Source organism: Polypterus senegalus, chromosome 5, assembly GCF_016835505.1.
Source record: "Polypterus senegalus isolate Bchr_013 chromosome 5, ASM1683550v1, whole genome shotgun sequence".
NCBI classification, from domain to species: Eukaryota; Metazoa; Chordata; class Cladistia; order Polypteriformes; family Polypteridae; genus Polypterus; species Polypterus senegalus.
Window position 1 is genome coordinate 205,114,381 of NC_053158.1, and position 19,579 is coordinate 205,133,959.

Sequence of the window (19,579 nt, forward strand, 5' to 3'; positions counted from 1 at the left end):
ATCTATCTATCTATCTATCTATAGCTATCTATCATATATCTATCTATCTATCTATCTATCTATCTATCTATCTATCTATCTATCTATCTATCTATCTATCTATCTATCTATAGCCTTTCATGTCTATCTGTCTGTCTGTCTAGCGCCTTTCCTATCTATCTGTCTGTCTGTCTGTCAGTCTAGTGCCTTTCATATCTATCTATCTATCGCCTTTCATATATCTATCTATCTATCTATCTATCTGTCTGTGTCTGTCTGTCTAGTGCCTTTCATATCTATCTATCTATCTATCTATCTATCTATCTATCTATCTATCTATCTATCTATCTATCTATCTATCTATCTATCATGTCTGTCTGTCTAGTGCCTTTCATATCTATCTATCACCTTTAATCTGTCCATCCATCCATACATACACTAGTGGTGTAGAGCAAGTATAATTTTCTATGCTTTAACTTCACAGTACATTGAAATATTAAACTGCATAAATTGAAATAAAAACTGAAAGCATTGGGGGTGTTCTAAAACTTAGGTCCATTTTGGCCAAGGCTTTCTTACTGCCTATTGCAGCTCATAGCGTCCTCTTCACAGTTGAAAGTGACACTGGTTACATTGATCACTGTCCTGCGAGATCCCCATTGGCTCTCCGAATCTCGTCCTCTAATTCTGTTGTGGCATCGAGTCTGGTGGATGTGTTCCTGTCAGTGTTTTAATTTTCCTTTTGATGGCTTAGAAATCTGTACTCACTGACACCTTGGTTTTCCCTACAATTCCTCCAAAAGTAAGGATGCTCCCATCGATTGGCCACCGACTGAAATCTGATCATTTTCACTGGGGGAGAAAAAAAAAAAAGAACTCGATTGGTGTTCGGTTAAAAGGCAAATCACACACAAAAAAAAAAACGATCCTTTCAGCTCCTGCTTTTCTAAGCTTTGTAGTGCTCCTTTATACGAGATATTATGGTAGGTGATCCAGCACCTGTCTTCGCAAACTCTTTGGCAGGAAACTTTCTGCAGTGTACACAAAGAGCAGCGAGTGGAGGATCATTTTATCAGTGAACGAGAGCCGATTGGTATATTAGCTTTTACGTTAAGGAAAGTAGAGTAATAAACTGAAGAAAAGGTCATTGAAGAAGTCACCCTGTGCAACTAGACAAACAGCAAGATAAGCTACTTTAAGGAATTCAGGCCTTTATGTTGTCCTTTAAATTAAAACGGGCACTGCTTGAGTTTGGACAGCTGAGCTTGTCCAAAAGAAAAGGATAAAGACGAATTTGAAGATGCTGCCTAGTAAACAATGGGTCTCCCTAAATAATAAAAGCCATCATTTAAAAACTGCATTTTGTGTTTACTTCTGTTATATTTGACTAATGGTTAAATGTGTTTGATGATCAGAAACATTTGTGTTACAAACATGCAAAAGAATAAGAAATCAGGAAGGGGGCAAATAGTTTTTCACACCACTGTATATGTCTAGTTGATGCACTGAAGAAGACAAAAAACATGTATATACATTTAGTAAGTGTATATATATTAATAGCAGAAAACGGTAGTGCAATATATATAACATTTGCTGTTGGAGAAATGGTGAAAACTACTTATTTTTTTGTTTAAATTAAGCCTTGTTTCAGATAGTTAGACATCAGGGTAGGAGATGGGCACCTTATTGGAGAAAATGAAACAATATGTCAGCTTGTAATTATGAGAAGTATTTTATGTATTATGTGTATGTATTATGGATTAAGTATTTTTGTACATATTTTATTAGAAATTGTGTATTTTAAATACATTTTATTTATTTTAGTATTTTATGGTTGCTGAACAATGAGCGTACAGAATTTTGTTTTGTTGATAAAAAATGAACAAATAACATGTATAGTTTAATTATGAAAATACATTGTAATATAGTATATGACTTCTGTTTGTCTAGTTATGCAGGAGATTAGTGTAAAAACCGTTTTAAAGGAGAGAGAGAGAGAGACAGAGTGTAAGGTTAGGAGCCTGCGCTGATACAGCACGTTGCTGCACCCACCTCAAGATCCCAGACTAGGACCCGAGTGCTGCCACGCGACGGCACCATACTAGTTCAGATGGTATGAAACAGTGGGAGGTTTGTTATGGGGGCTGGAGTGCCAAAGGTTTTTCCCTGCCGGTTGGAGGGCCTACATGCAGGGCTGGATGCAGATCAAGGGCCTCACTCAAGGGCCAAACGAGTCACTTCTTGTCTTTACAGGATTTCAACTGGCAACCTTCCGATTGGCAGTGCGGATCCCTCACCTCAGAGCCACCACTCCGGCCATTTTAAAGGAATAAAGGGGAAAAACAATCCGGTTTCGGAGTTGGATGATCATGTAACATGAATTTGGTGATCGGTGTCAACCTTAAAAAAAAAGCTGATTGCCACACCCCGATCCACTTTTGAGGATTAAGCTGCTCGTTCTTTCTCCCTTTAATTGCCTTTTTTCTTGCCATTATGACAGCAGTGTATGGTGTGATGATATTTCGGAGGGTGTAGTGCAGCACAGTTTATCATAACACTGATTTTATACAGACAGAGAGTTTGTAAGTAATCCACCCCAGTTGGTTCCCCTGTAGGAATTGCATGCATCAACTTTCAATATACATATACACATATGATGTATTTTATTTATAAATATATGTATACATAATATATATGTTTTTGTTGGTTTTTTTCTGGCCAAGGATAGCATGCAGAACAAGACAAAGCTGTAACACAAACAATCAGAAAAATTGACACAGAAGTAGCAGGTCTGAAAACCATGCTGGAATCCCATAAACTGGATACGATAAAATATCTTGCAGGTGAGATGATTTCATGTCTTTTGGTGTTAAATCTGCTTAGATTTCAACCTGCTGTTCCTTTGTTTGAATTATTGTCCAGTGCTGTTGGGCACCTTGATCCCCTAAAGCCTTAATGTACTAAATGTTCCCCTGAAGTAGCAGTTTACAGCATTTCATTAAGCATTTCTGGTCCTTGTAGTACTAAAGGTATCAAAACTGTTTCTGTTCTGACTGACTGAGGACCCCCTGACATTGATGATGCTGGACTGGAGTTTATGGTTTTCCTCTCCTCTGTTTTCAGCTGGCCAGAGTTCAACAAAGAATCCCTGGACAGATGGCGCAGGCCTTTTATATTAGTCAGTTTCATGCTATTTTTTTCCTTTCTGTTTAAACACATCATCATTTTGTGCTCTAATTCCGCATTTAGTAATCTGCACAATTTATACTTGCATTTTACTTGAGAACGGGTCACTGCGCACTCTGTCTGCACTCGGTGAAGATCACTGTACAAAAATAAATTGAATTGAACTGAATCATTGATGGGCGGTACGGTGGCGCAGTGGGTAGCGCTGCTGCCTTGTAGTTAGGAGGCCTCGGTTCGCTTGCGTGGGGTCTGCATGTTCTCCCCGTGTCTGTGTGGGTTTCCTCCCACAGTCCAAAGACTTGCAGGTTAGGTGCACTGGCGATGTCCCTAGTGTGTGCTTGGTGTGTGTGTGTGTGTGTGTGTGTGTGCCCTGCGGTAGGCTGGTGCCCTGCCCAGGGTTTGTTTCCTGCCTTGTGTCCTGTGTTGTCTGGGATTGGCTCCAGCAGACCCCCATGACCCTGTAGGTAGGATATAGAGGGTTGGATAATGGATGGATGCATCATTGATTCCCAGTTCTGCATGCTTTATTTGCACACTAGCTGTATTCCCTGTCTCAGACGCATTGAAATCTCAGTAATCAACGTGGCACCGCAGACGCTTGTAACCTATCTTTTAAAAGTCTTATGTTTGAGGTAATAAAATGTGTTCATGTTGTCATTCCAACAGATAGTGTGGCACAAACATTTGTGATGTGCCATCTGTAGGAACGGACAATGCTATGTCTTGGTCTGTGTTATGTGCCATTTGGTATGGGAGTCCTGAAAGCAGTGTTAATGTGTGTGATGTTTATTCTCAGATATACTGTGTGCCACTTGGTATGGGATTCGTACATGCAGTGTTAATGTCTATGATGCGTCATCTGTTAGAATGCTGGAAAAACAGAGGCATACCAACTGGCTGGACACGCAGATAAGGTGCATTAGTGAGCATCAGTATGGTTTCATGCCAAGAAAGAGCACCACAGATGCCGTGTTTGCTCTCAGGGTGTTGATAATGAAGTAGAGAGAAGGCCAGAAGGAGTTGCATTGCGTCTTTGTGGACCTGAAGAAAGCAAATGACAGGGTGACCGAGAGGAGCTGTGGTATTGGATGAGGAAGTCGGGAGTGGCAGAGAAGTATGTAAGAGTGGTACAGGATATGAACGAGGGGAGTGTGACTGTGCTGAGATCTGTGATAGGAGTGACGAAGGTGGGATTACATCAGGGATCGGCTCTGAGCCCTTTCTTATTGTCAATGGTGATGGACAGGCTGACAGACGAGATAAGACTGGAATCCCTGTGGACTGTGATGTTTGCTGATGACATTGTGATCTGTAGTGAGAGTAGGGAGACCATGGAGAGGTGGAGATATGAGATGAGAGGAGAGGAATGAAGGTCAGTAGGACCACCAAGACAGACTACATGTGTGTGAATGAGAGGGAGGTCAGTGGCATGGTGAGGATGAGGGAGTAGAGCTGGTGAAGGTGGATGAGTTTCGGATCAACAGTACAGAGTAATGGGGATTGTGGAAGAGAAGTGAAGAAGAAGAGTGGAGCAGGTGGAGAAGAGTGTCAGGAGTGATTTGTGACAGATGGGTTTCAGCAAGAGTGAAAGGGAAGGTCTACAGGATGGTAGTGAGACCAGGTGTGTTATATGGGCTGGAGACGGTGACACAAGTGGCAGATGTTAAGATTAGCATTCGGTGTGACGAGGATGAACAGGATTTAGAAATGAGGACATTAGAGGGTCAGCTCAGGTGGGACGGTTTAGAGACAAAGTCAGGTAGGCGAGATGGCGTTGGTTTGGACATGTGCAGAGGAGAGATGAGGGGTATACTGGGTGAAGGGTGCTAAGGACAGAGCTGGCAGGTAAGGGGAGAAGAGGAAGGCCTAAGAGAAGGTTTATGGATGTGGTGAGAGAGGACATGCAGGTGATGGGTGTGACAGAACAAGATGACAAGGACAGGAAGATATGGAAGAAGATGATCCGCTATGGTGACCCCTAACAGGAGCAGCCAAGGGAAGAAGAAGAAGATGTCCGTAGTATATCTGAAATCCTATTTGATTTTGTTTTTTTTTTTTATATCTAAAACACTGAAAGAACTCCTTAAAGTGAACTTTCTAATGATAATCACCTGTCATCATCCACAGATATTTTAATTTGTGCTCCATGCCCCCGTTGCCCCATTTGACGGTGCACATTTAGGGTGTTTGTATTATCAAAATCACAACTCTAGGTTTGCAGTGCTGTATTTGAGTGACGGTTTCAGCAGAAGGAAGCAACACCCTTGTTGAAGATGTCGCTCTGACGTCACATGTGATGAAGACCATGGAGCGGCTGCTGCTTCACCACCTGAGGCCACACGTCCACCACGCCCTCGACCCCCTGCAGTTCGTATGCCAGTAGAAGGTGGGAGCGGAGGATGCCATCATCTGTATGCTACACCGATCCCTCTCCCACTTGGACAGAGGCAGTGGTGCTGTAAGAATTATGTTTCTGGACTTCTCTAGCGCCTTCAACACCATCCAACCTCTGCTCCTTAGGGCCAAGCTGACAGAGATGGGAGTAGATTCATACCTGGTGGCATCGGTGGATCGTGGACTATCTTACAGACAGACCTCAGTATGTGCGTCTCGGGAACTGCAGGTCTGACGTTGTGGTCAGCAACACAGGAGCACCGCAGGGGACTGGACTTTCTCTGGTCCTGTTCAGCTAACATACATCAGACTTCCAATACAACTCGGAGTCCTGCCACGTGCAAAAGTTCACTGACGACACTGCTGGTGGACTGCATCAGAAGGAGTATAGGAACCTAATCAAGGACTTTGTTAAATGGTGCGACTCAAACCACCTACACCTGAACACCAACAAAACTAACGAGCTGGTGGTGGATTTTAGGAGGTCCAGGCCCTTCATGGACCCCATGATCATCAGAGGTGACTGTGCAGAGGGTGCAGACCTATAAATACCTGGGAGTGCAGCTGGATGACAAATTGGACTGGACTGCCAATACTGATGGTCTGTGTAAGAGAGGACAGAGCCGACTATACTTCAACAGAAGGCTGGCATCCTTCAACATCTGCAATAAGATGCTGCAGATGTTCTACCAGACGGTTGTGACGAGCGCCCTCTTCAACGCGGTGGTGTGCTGGGGAGGCAGCTTAAAGAAGAGGGACGCCTCACGCCTGGACAAACTAGTGAGGAAGGCAGGCTCGATTGTAGGCACGGAGCTGGACAGTTTGACATCCGTGACAGAGCGACGGGCGCTGAGCAGACTCCTGTCAATCATGGAAAATCCACGGCATCCACTGAACAGGATCATCTCCAGACAGAGGAGCAGCTTCAGCGACAGACACTGACAGACTGAGGAGACCCCACACTATGCGACTCTTCAATTCCACCCGGGGGGTAAACATTAATATTATACAAAGTTATTGTCTGTTATACCTGCATTGTTATCACTCTTTAATTTAATATTGTTCTTTATCAGTATGCTGCTACTGGAGTATGAGAATTTCCCCTTGGGGTTAATAAAGTGTCTGTCTGTCTGTTTATCTATCGGGTCTCCACGAAACGCTCCATTGAATGCTTCATGTTTGCCTAACAGTATTTGACCGTCACTCTGCTTTGCAGCTGCTCATTCCCTAATTCCATTCTCATTTCTAACCACCTTCTCCTCTTCTGCTCTTTCAGGTTCCGTGTTCACATGTTTGACTGTTGCACTCGGATTCTACCGCCTTTGGATTTAAGAGTCGTGATGGGATCCTGTGGCCTGTGGTGCCTCAAACATACACCTTCCTGATTTTGATTTTTAAAATCCGAGTTATGATTGTAAATGATGTTATTCTGCGGCTGCCATTTATACTTACTGTTTGCCAGTATTATTTATTTGCTGTAGATGTGCACATCTTCTCTGTCCATTGAGTAACAGGATTAACAAAATACGTACAAACATTTCTTTAGGTGGAAATGTCACCGTCGACCTTAAATACCATTCCGTGCCTTAAAAATTGTTGACTTTTTTTTTCCCCATCAGTCATTAATTATGGGATTTTTGTGGCTGTGCTTTGTTATTTTTATACATTTTGTCCGGTTTTAAGATTACTGTTTATATTACATTGTGCCTCGTGCACGGTGGGCTGTGGACCCGCTGCCACCCCGACTTGAGGAATGTCTCAGTTTGTTACGGTAAATTAAAAATCTACTCCAAAAGGAGGCAAAGTCTGCCCCCTGCTGGCGAGGACTTCTAAATAACGCTCTGCATCGCGCTGGTGGTTGTTAATAATTCTTTCCATTTATATAGCGCTTTACGGAGTGAGTGGGGAGCCACTTCAAACCCTACTCATGTGCAGCATCTAATTGGATGATGTGATGGTAGCCATTTATTTGAGTCCCACCGTAGTGCTGACTTAAAATAAATAAAAATAAAAAATGGTCCCTTGGGAATTTGCACATTTTATTTTTATGCAACAAAGGATCACAAGTGGGCTTAAGTTAGCTTTTTTTAAAACATCGATAGAATGAGACTGATGTCAAATTGAAACCCAGTCCTTGCAAAGTGGTCTACGTTAACCCTTTAAACTTGGCCCCATTCTTTTGGATGCTGGCGGGACCGAACAAAAATGTAATTTGATTTTAATGGCATAAAATCCATTCATTTTCTTATTGTTATAATTCAAGTACAGTGTTTTTTGCCTTTAATTTAATGCCAAAGTGAAAACTGATCGCTGCACATTGGTCTGAATTCTAAATATAAAACACTGAATGATGGTGCAAGTCTTCAGCCTCTTCAAGTGAGCATTTAGCAGATGCACGTTGGGCAGCCATGACAGCCTTGAGTGTCCACAGGCCTTGCACATCTGACATTTTCTCCTCCTTTCCTTTTTGCAAAACCAAGGGTCTTGCTGCTTGTGGGTGAACAGGCTTTAATAATAATAATATTAATCCGTTTTATTTCTATAGCGCCTTTCCCATGCCCTAATTCCTTTGTGCAGTCTTACCACAAATTGTCGACTCGATTGCGACCTGCTCACATCGCTGTTTTGAAGCTGCTCTTTGGCCTTATGGTTGAGCTCGTTGTCTGATTAACTAACTGTTGGCAGGTAGCATGGGGCCGTCTGCTATCCCCGGGTATTGTGAGTGGCAGAAAAAGAAATCAAGCAATGGGCACAATAAAAGCAAGCTGATGTTTAAACATAAAAAAGGTTTCTTTTATTCATTCACAAGGATAGTTGGTAAAGTAAAGAATATACACGGTGACAAGAAAAATGATATTCAAAAATACACTTAAGTCCCATGAATTACATACATGTGGGTATCCCAAAATCGAAACCACACACTAAAAATGAACCCACACTGTGTCACTGCCTTACCCACCGAAAAGTAGGGAACAAATAGCAGCCCTTCAGTTACCAATGGCTTACGTCAGCCCCACGTCTAAATTAATAAAACTCAAAGAGTCTAACTTGGCCCATAGGAGTAACTCTACAGCCAATCACTGAGCCGCCCCACTGCTAATACTCTGCCGGGTTCTGCTCTCCTCAGTAGATCCATCCATCATTCTCTACTACTTCTTCTGTTGTCTTTTTATGGCAGTTGGCAGACCCACCTATGGCACATTACTGCCACCTACTGGACTGGAGTGTAGTGCAGAATATGAAGAAAAAAAAAAAATAAACTTCAGTTTAGGACTCAAACTAACGTACCCCCCTAAAGCTCTACAGGTTTTAAATAATGAAGAATTGCCAAATGACACACGCTACGAATACTTTCATAACTAATCGGATCTTTCAAAAGTAAAACCGTTAACCTGCATTGCTTGAATTGCTGCCTGAAGTTGTTTCCTTTCCTCTTTGTTCGCTTCACAGTGAAATATGATTTATTCTACCGTTTCTTGCTGGTCACACTGCCTACAAAACCCAGAGGTTTTCCTATTCGATAGAGTGGATTATTCAGCAGTTCTTGCCCAGTTCTTCATAGATAGATAGATAGATAGATATGAAAGGCACTATATAATAGACTAGCAAAATACCCGCGCTTCGTAGCGGAGAAGTAGTGTGTTAAAGAAGCAATGAAAAAGAAAAGGAAACATTTTGAAAATAACGTAACCTGATTGTCAATGTAATTGTTTTGTCACTGTTGTGAGTGATGAGTGTTGTTGTCATATATATATATATATATATATATATATATATATATATATATATATATATATATATATATATATTTACACACACACATAAACATATATATATATATACACATATCTATACATATATAGATACATATATATATATCTACATATATACGCATACATATACACACACATAAATACACACACAGCTATTTCAGATCAGTGCAATACGCTGCTTGTTAAAACGGATAACTCCCGCTCTTACGCAAGTCTGTGGATATTATGAACTATCGATTTGTTCAAGTTCTATTTAAATTTTAAATAGAAGGAATTTTTATTTAGTCGACAGAAATATCTTTGGTAGGAATGGTAAAAACAGACAGGAATATTATTCGTGAATAAATCAACTCAAACCTTAAACAACTTATAATATTTTGCTCTCCATAAAAATATATCCTGTCTAAATTATACAAGTTAGAAATAAAGTAAACGTTAAAAGAACAAACATTCAAATTTCTTTACTCTTATGTAATTTTATATAAAAATAAACTTAGATTTTAAATATCCCAAAAGATTTTGCTCTCCATAAAAATATATCCTGTCAAAACTATACAAATTCAAATATGAACATGCTGCATAACAAAACCTGGAAATATAAATAAAATGTGTTCCTTTCAGCAATAACAAATCAAATCATTCAGTTGTCTTTGCTCAGATGTCATTTTAGAGCTGGACGCCTGGCATCTTTTTGGCCACAGGTTCGTTTCTGTTTGGTGTGAGGTTCTGTGTTGTGGAGATTCTCAGGATGGATTGCAGGTGCTCATCAGTGAGGCGACTCCTGTGTGCTGTTTTGTTAGTCTTTATCACTGAGAAGAGCTTCTCACACAGATATGTGCTACCAAACATGCACAAGGTTCGAGCCGCATGTAGACGGACTTTTTGTTCTTCAAAGTCACCAAAGCGCCGCAAACTCAGTGCGCCAGTTTATCAGCAAAGTGCGATTTGGGAACACCGTAGTGACGACTTGGTTTAACATTACTTGGCAACAGGGAAAGTGGGGCAAGTGCACTGGTGCATTTGTGTCTCCCATAAAAGCAGCTTCACTTGAAATCACTTTGTGATTGTGCACGGTAAAACGTCCGCTGAAGTGTCAGATTCTTATTTAATTCTTCTGCTTTCTGTATCTTCTGCATTGCATTCAGGTTACCCTGATGTTTTGTCTCATAGTGCCGTCTTAGATTAAATTCTGTAATTACAGCCACATTAGCTCCACAAATGAGACACACGGGTTCAGTAAACATATACTCAGCCTCCCATCGGTTTTAAAGGCTCTATTTTCAGAATCAACTTTTCTCTTCAGCATCGTGTGAGCTAGCTTCGCAATAACTTGCAGCATCATAAGGTAGACTTGATTAACGCGTAAGTGTTGGCAAGGCAGCTGAAGCGCTGCATTATGGGATCTGTAGTTTATTGTGTTACCAGCGCTTCATATACCCGGCCATTAATAACAATAATACAGTATATAAAATGATCTCGGGTCGGATATAATTACGCGGGCCGGATGTGGCCCGGCCCTTGAGTTTGACACATATGGACTAAATAGAACTTGAAAAGATATATTTTTTCAAATGTGATCGCAATTCAGATAGAGTTGACGCAAGACTACAGCCTGCATGCCTCAATAAGTCATCCTCCCTCGCTCTTACTTTTTACCGCTCATCTAATGAATACACTGAGTATGGCTTTACCAAAACAATCATTGATGGCTAATAAAGTATCCATTATTCGAGTATGTAGATCGGGATATATATATATATATATATATATATATATATACCCGCGCGATCGCAGCGGAGAAGTAGTGTGTTAAAAAGCTAGAAAAGAAAAGGGAACATTTTAAAAATAACGTAACATGACTGTCAATATACAGTATTTGTTTTGTGAGTGTTACTGAGTGTTGCTGTCATCAAGGATTTGATTATCATTATTTCTTTCAATCAGGTTCGTATTTGTAGGATGTGTTGTGTTCAAGTTACATTCCGTGTTTGTCAATCGCTGTAAAGATGACAGGTTTCATTCATCGATTCGCTTCTTACTGCATCAATAAACAGCTCGCCTTCTTCTTTATCTGAGACCTGACACACTGCATGCACGGGTTTTTTACACTGTCTTCCTTTAGCGGGACATTGACTTTTTCCACGTGTGCTTTGTTTCCGCAGTAGCTGGATTTATGAATATGCTTGTATGTATCAGACGCTTCATATTTTTGCTGCCTTTTCAATTGTGTAATTCGGTTTTGTTCAGCTCTTTGGAACTGTTGCTTTTATCTGTGCACTGCGCCAGTTCACGTGAGCCACTCGTGTACTGCATCGAAGGTTCCCAGCTGTGCTGGTGCCATCTCGCTATGTCCATGGCTGTATTTAATGTTACCTTAGTCCTGGCACTTAAAACTTTCTCTCGCAGTTTCGCTGAGTTTGTGTCAAACACCACCCTGACCATCTCATCTTCCTCTCCATAAGCACAGTCCTTCACCCGTGAATATTTAGTGGAGTTTGCTATTGATTGCCGCTGACGGACGGCCTTATATGGGCAGGCACTAAATTACAAACGCCAGCGCAGCCTGTCTATGAACTTAATTTAAAGTGTAGGTTTACATCGTGCTTTGTTTCAAGTAGCAGAACTCATGAATATGGTTGTATATGTCACTCGCCGCTTCTTATTGTTTCGCTGCCTTCTCAATTATATAATGCATGTTTTCTTCAGCGCTTTTGAGGTCTTCCTGGTTTTCTATGTACTGCGTGATTACGGGAGGCGTGATGATGTCACACTAAACTCCGCCCCACGGCGTTGAAGCTCATCTCCATTACAGTAAATGGAGAAAACTGCTTCCAGTTATGACCATTACACGTAGAATTTCGATATAAAACCTGCCCAACTTTTGTAAGGAAGCTGTAAGGAATGAACCTGCCAAATTTCAGCCTTCCACCCACACGGGAAGTTGGGAAGTTGGAGAATTAGTGATGAGTCAGTGCACTATATAATAGATAGAGTGAGTGAGTGAGTGAGGGCTTTGAAAGGCACTATATAATTTATTAGGTATAGATAGATATGAAAGGCACTATATAATATATAGATAGATAGATATGAAAGGCACTATATGATAGATATGAAAGGCACTATATGATAGATAGATAGATATGAAAGGCACACAGCTAAAATAACGAAGGAGCGGCTTCACAACAACTCTGTGACTGTTCTTGAATGGCCCAGCCAGAGCCCCCCAATTGAGCATCTCTGGAGAGACCTAAAAATGGCTGTCCACCAACTGCAAGGAGGAATGGCAGAGGATCCCCAAATCCAGGTGTGAAAAACTTGTTGCATCTTTCCCAAGAAGACTCCTGGCTGTATGAGCTCAAAAGGGGGCTTCTACTAAATACTGAGGGTTCAAAGGGTCTGAATACTTAGGACCAGGTGAGATTTCAGGTTTTCTTTTTTAATAAATCTGCAACAATTTCAAAAATTCTTTTTTTTGTCTGTCAATATGGGGTGCTGTGTGTACATTAATGAGGGAAAAAATGAATTGAAATGATTTTAGCAAATGGCTGCAATATAACAAAGAGTGAAAAATCGAAGGGGGTCTGAATACTTTCCGTACCCACTGTATACCGAGGTACCACTGTATTTATATCCACTACAAGCCGTTCTTCAGCTGCGCCATCGACCCTTTCATTCGCCTCAAGGCCTTTATGTGCAGGAACCAATAAGAAAACCACAAATTTGTTGGCAAAATAAAATCCGATTAACCGCCAATAACAAATCCAGTCTACGATGAGTCGGCCCATTTTTAATACTCGCCAGTCCTGCATACGAATCAGAATGGATAACAGCTCCCCTGTTTGGCACAATTTCTTCAACCCTCTGCAAACCTAGAATGACTGCATCTAATCTGGCTGTATATACAAATAAATGACTTGAAATTCTTTTAGTTGTTTTAACCTGGAAGTTTGGCACATAAGGAGCTGCCCAACCTTTCCAGTTGTAGTTTCTTTTGAGCCATCTGTAAAAGTTGGAATCATTCCACAGCATTTCTCATAAAAATATCAATTAACAATCTTCAATTCTGGTCGAATAGATTGATTTTCTAAAAAGAAAGAGCACCACAGATGAGATGTTAGCTCTGAGGATGTTGATGGAGAAGTTTAGAGAAGAACAGCAGGAATTGCATTGCGTCTTTGTGGACCTGAAGAAAGCAAATGACAGGGTGACTGAGAGGAGCTGTGGTATTGGATGAGGCAGTCGGGAGTGGCAGAGAAGTACATGAGAGTGGTACAGGATATGAACGAGGGCCTGACACCCGCTTATTGATCGATTCCCACCAGCAGGTCCGAGTCACAGGGGGACCCTGACATGAGATACTGAGCCCCTCAAATGGATTGTTTCTGGTTGCACTGACGTCTCTCAAGGCTAAAGTGTTATGGGGGCTGCAGCTCTAAGACAATGGCGCTTAGTCCTCTGATAGAACACACGTTGGTCCTTGGCTTGTCGTCACCTCATGCTACTGTCCGAGCAGGCTGGGGAAACACCGGCCCACTGTAAGTGAAAGCAGGTGGTCTTGAGCTGACAGGCACAGGCAGCTTTCTAGCTGTTTAGAGAAAAATGTAAAATTGAGACGCACATCGTTAACGGTATTAACCATTAAACCAACGCAACTGGTTATAGTCGATTCCCAGTGCAATTTGCCAGCACACTGGAGCTGATCAGTCCGCGCCGTACATTCATTGAGCAGCCCACTCAGGACCCCTGGCACCCCCTAGTGGATCAGCATCACCTTCACAGGGATTCGACACTAGATGAGCCTGCCAGCCTCAGTGTTGGCATCGGTGTGCAGCCAGTTCAAGCGCAGTTGACTCGGTGATTTACTGAATTTCTTCAATAGCGTCAGTTGTACATGTAATAGTAGATTGTTGCAGTAATTGTTTTTTATTAGTTATTATTATTATTATTAAAAGTGAGAGGATGATGAGGAGTGGAGAAGGAGTGAACTGGTGGGCCGATATTTAAGAATAAGGGGGATGTGCAGAGCTGTAGTAACTACAGGGGGATAAAATTGATGGACCACAGCATGAAGTTATGGGAAAGAGTAGTGGAAGATCAGTTAAGAAGTGAGGTGATGATTAGTGAGCAGCAGGATGGTGTCATGTCAGGAAAGAGCACCACAGATGAGATGTTAGCTCTGAGGATGTTGATGGAGAAGTTTAGAGAAGAACAGAAGGAGTTGCATTTCGTCTTTGTTGGACCTGAAGAAAACAAATGACAGGGGACTGAGAGGAGCTGTGGTATTGGATGAGGAAGTTGGGAGTGGCAGAGAAGTACGTGAGAGTGGTACAGGATATGAAGTGTGACCGTGGTGAGGTCTGCGGTAGGAGTGACGGAGGTGGGATTACATCAGGGATCGGCTGTGAGGCCTTTCTTATTGTCAATGGTGATGGACAGGCTGATAGACGAGATTAGACAGGAGTCTCTATGGACTGTGATGTTTGCTGAAGACATTGTGATCTGCAGGCTGAGGAGACCCTAGAGAGGTGGAGATATGAGGAGGAAAGGAATGAAGGTCAGTAGGACCACCAAGACAGAATACATGTGTGTGAATGAGTGGGAGGTCAGTGGAATGGTGAGGATGAGGAGAGTAGAATTGGCGAAGGTAATAACAATTAGTTACATTTATTGAGTGCCTATCACAAACCCAAGGTCTCGTTACATACAGAGTTAAAAAAAAAAATGACACCGATGACAAAAGTTCATCGAAGAGGAAAGTTTTCAGTTGAGATTTAAAAGTGCAGAAAGAGGAGCAAACTCTGAGTTGAGGGTCCATAACACTGAAGGACCTGCCGCCCAGGGCGGAGAGTCTGGCGCGTGGGACGGTAAGGAGATGACTGAGAGAGCGACACCTGAGTGAGGGAAGGTTATGCAGGGCTGTGAAGGCGAGAAGCAGAATCTTCAATTTAGTCCTTGATAGAACCGGTAAGAGAGAACAGGGGAGATGTGAGCAAAACGCTCGGTGTGGGTGAAGACTCAGGCTGCTGAGTTCGGGACGTCCTGGAGCTTCTGTATAGATTTTTCTGGGAGGCCAATGAAGAGGGAATTGCAGACATCATGAAACAATGAATCAGAATTTAATGGACAGAAATGGACGGAGGCGGGCAATGTAACGCAGATGGTAGAATGACATTTTGGAAAGAGGCCTAATGTGGGGGTGGCACAGTGGGTAGCGCTGCTGCCTCGCAGTTAGGAGACCCGTCTGGGTTCGATTCCCGGGTCCTCGCTCCCTGCGTGGAGTTTGCATGTCCTCCCCAGGTTTCCTCCCACAGTCCAAAGACATGCAGGTTAAGTACATTGGCGATCCGAAATTGTGTTTGGTGTGTGCGCCCTGTGGTGGGTTGGCACCCAGCCCGGGATTGGTTCCTGCCTTGCGTTAAATACAAGCGTTAATGAAATGATGATGATGGAGAGAAGAACATCACGTGTTACAGTAAGGAAAGAGATTTCAATAAGTAGTGACTTGTGACAGGACTCAATATTAGGAGAGTCCCATGATTAGTATGGGGTGTTATTATAGTCCGGCACGGTGGCGCAGTGGGTAGCGCTGCTGCCTCGCAGTTTGGAGACCCGTCTGGTTTCGCTTCCTGGCTCCTCCCTGTGTTGAGTTTGCATGTTCTCCCCAGGTTTCTTCCCACAGTCCAAAGACATGCCGGGTAGGTGCGCTGGTGACCCTAAATTGTCCCTGGTGTGTGTGTCTTTGCCCTGTGGTGGGCTGGCACCCTGCCTGGGGTTGTTTCCTGCCTTGCACTCTGTGTTGGCTGGGATTGGCTCCAGCAGACCCCCGTGTTAGGATACAGCGGGCTGGATAATGGATGGATGGACCTGATGTGTAGCTCAAAGTTAAGCGATGAATCAAACAAAACACCAAGATTTCTGACAACTGGAGCAGGTTTGACAAGCGCGCCATCAACAGGTTAGGAGCGGGCGCTGATGCCCACCACACGACAAACCAACGCAGGATCCAGATTAGGACCCGAGTGCAGCCATGCAACGAGTGACACCTCCGCACCACACCAGTTCATCAACAGAAACCGAGAAATTGGGTGCCTTAGAAAGTTGGGAGTTTGGGCCTACCAGTAACAGTTCAGTTTTTTGGTTTGAGTTTGAGAGTTGAAGATAGCTTAAGATCAGTTCTGCAGTGCGTGAGTGCGCTGGGAGGCGAGTCTGTCCTAAGATATAACTGTCTCTCGTCTGCATAGCAGTCTGTGAATAATCAGACCCAAAGGAAGGATATAAAGTAGAAAGAGTAACGGCCCAAGGACTGAACCCTCAGGGACACCACGTGACACCGGTGAGGTGGAGGATTTCTATCAGCCGAGTGTGACAAACGGAGAGATACGATGTGAGCCATTGAAGGGCTAAACCAGAGAGACGTGACGGGAGGAGATCATGATTAACAGGGTCAAATAGTCAAGAAGGTCAAGAATATGAGGGGACCGGAGAAGAGCCGACTCAGTGCTGTGCTGTGACTGAAAAGGCTCATAATGGTGTATTAACAGTCTAGAAGAAAAGTACAGAGAGAGTTGTGTAGCAAACACGCGATCCATCACCTTAGCCAGGCCTGTAACTGGAGAGACGACGAGGAGGATCCAGCGCAGGTTTGTTAAGGGTTAGGGTAACTGCAGCACTAGGGACAGAACCTGAAAAGAAGACCTGCCTGTATCAGTGAGGCAACAGGAATACTAATTATGGATGAGCAGAGGAGTAGGGTCAGGATCAAGCAGACAGGAGGAGCAATTAGACTTACCTGTCTATTATTAAAAAAAAAAAAAACAGTAGGGCGATGAGACGTGATCTTCATGTTAAGATCACAGAAGACACTTGAAAGACCCGCGAGACTAGAGAGATTGGCCACGGAGACCTTAACTGAGAGACTGCTTTGGAACTACAGACTGGGATATATTGCTTGAGTCACATAGTGAGAACATTGAAGAGGCTGTTGAATGCACAACTGATTACATCAACTTCTGTATGGACATTGTAGTTCCAGTAAGAACAGTACGCTGCTACGCTAACAAGAAGCCATGGATTACAAGTGACATCAAGGGCCTTTTGAACCAGAAGAAAAGGGCTTTTAAAGGGGGTGATCAGCATGAGCTCAAGTGCGTGCAGAAGGAACTCCGAGTCCAGCTCAGGGCGGCAAAGAGCAGTACAGGAGAAAGCTGGAGCAGAAGTTGCAGAACAACAGCATGAAGGAAGTGTGGGATGGGATGAAGATCATCACTGGCTGCAGCTCGAAGCGGGGTGCCACCATCGAGAGAGAGCAAACCAGATGAACAACTTCCTTAACAGGTTTGACCACCCTAACCCACTCTCACCTCGGAGTACTGCATCCTCCAAACATCCTTCTGCTGATACCAGCATAGGTGAGACATCCCCACCCACAATTACAGCAGCCCATGTGAGCAGAGAGCTGAAAAGACTTTGTGCCAGCAAAGCAGCGGGTCCAGATGGTGTATCGTCACGATTGCTGAAGGCCTGTGCGTTGGAACTGGGGAGTCCTCTACAGCGCATCTTCAACCTGAGCCTGGAACAGGGGAGAGTCCTGAGGCTTTGGAAATCATCTTGTATCACTCCTGTCCCAAAGGTATCACGTCCTAGTGAGCTGAATGACTTCCGGCCTGTTGCTCTGACGTCACATCTGATGAAGACCATGGAGCGGCTGCTGCTTCACCACCTGAGGCCACAGGTCCGTCACGCCCTCGACCCTCTGCAGTTCACATACCAGGAGAAGGTGGGAGCGGAGGATGCCATCATCTATATGCTACACCGATCCCTCTCCCATTTGGACAGAGGCAGTGGTGCTGTAAGAATTATGTTTCTGGACTTCTCTAGCGCCTTCAACACCATCCAACCTCTGCTCCTTAGAGACAAGCTGACTGAGATGGGAGTAGACTCACACCTGGTGCCATGGATCGTGGACTATCTTACAGACAGACCTCAGTATGTGCGTCTCGGGAACTGCAGGTCTGACATTGTGGTCAGCAGCACAGGAGCACCACAGCGGACTGGACTTTCTCCGGTCCTGTTCAGCCAACATACATCAGACTTCAAATATGACTCGGAGTCCTGCCACGTGCAAAAGTTCGCTGATGATGCTGCTATCGTGGGCTGCATCAGGAGTGGGCAGGAGGAGGAGTACAGAAAGTTAATCAAGGACTTTGTTAAATGGTGCGACTCAAACCACCTACACCTGAACACCAGCAAGACCAAGGAACTGGTGGTGGATTTTAGGAGGCCCAGGACCCTCATGGACCCCGTGATCATCAGAGGTGACAGTGCAGAGGGTACAGACTTATAAATACCTGGGAGTGCAGCTGGATGGTAAATTGGACTGGACTGTCAATACTGATGATCTGTACTAGAGAGATCAGAGCAGACTATACTTTCTGAGAAGGCTGGCATCCTTCAACATCTGCAGTAAGATGCTCCAGATGTTCTACCAGACGGTTGTGGCGAGCGGCCTCTTCTACACGGTGGTGTGCTGGGGAGGCAGCATAAAGATGAAAGGCGCCTCACGCCTGGACAAACTTGTTAAGATGGCAGGCTCTATTGTAGGAGTAAAGTTGGACAGTTTAACATCTGTGGCAGAGCGACGGGCACTAAGCAAACTCCTGTCAATCATGAAGAATCCACTGCATCCACTGAACAGGATCATCTCCAGACAGAGGAGTAGCTTCAGTGACAGACTTTTGTCACCGTCCTGCTCCACTGACAGACTGAGGAGACCCCACACTATGCGACTCTTCAATTCCACCCGGGGGAGTAAATGCTAACATTAATTTTATTTTAATTTTTTCATTTTATTACTATTTAATTTAATATTGTTTCTTTGTATCAGTATACTGCTGCTGGATTATGTGAATTTCCCCTTGGGATTCATAAAGTATCTATCTATCTATCTATCTATCTATCTATCTATCTATCTATCTATCTATCTATCTATCTATCTATCTATCTATCATTATATAGTGCCTTTCTATCTATCTATCTATCTATCTATCTATCTATCTATCTATCTATTATATAGTGCCTTTCATATCTATCTATCTATCTATCTATCATTATATAGTGCCTTTCTATCTATCTATCTATCTATCTATCTATCTATCTATCTATCTAACTCTTTGAGGGCTAAATATTTCTTCCAAAAAACTCTGAAAAGCAATGGTTTCACACCGAAGTCAACATAAAACATCTGTCAC

General features: G+C 43.2%; 1 protein-coding gene across 1 annotated transcript in view; it reads left to right on the top strand.

Annotated features, from left to right (window-relative positions):
- Window positions 1–9,170, top strand: part of mcur1 (mitochondrial calcium uniporter regulator 1) — a 63,224-nt gene extending 54,054 nt beyond the window's left edge. The window contains exons 8-9 of the mRNA XM_039754004.1: window positions 2,708–2,822; window positions 6,836–9,170. Of these exons, the coding sequence (XP_039609938.1) occupies window positions 2,708–2,822; window positions 6,836–6,891 (171 nt within the window). The 3' untranslated portion in view covers window positions 6,892–9,170. The remainder of the gene's footprint in view (window positions 1–2,707; window positions 2,823–6,835) is intronic.
- Window positions 9,171–19,579: the final 10,409 nt, after the last annotated feature.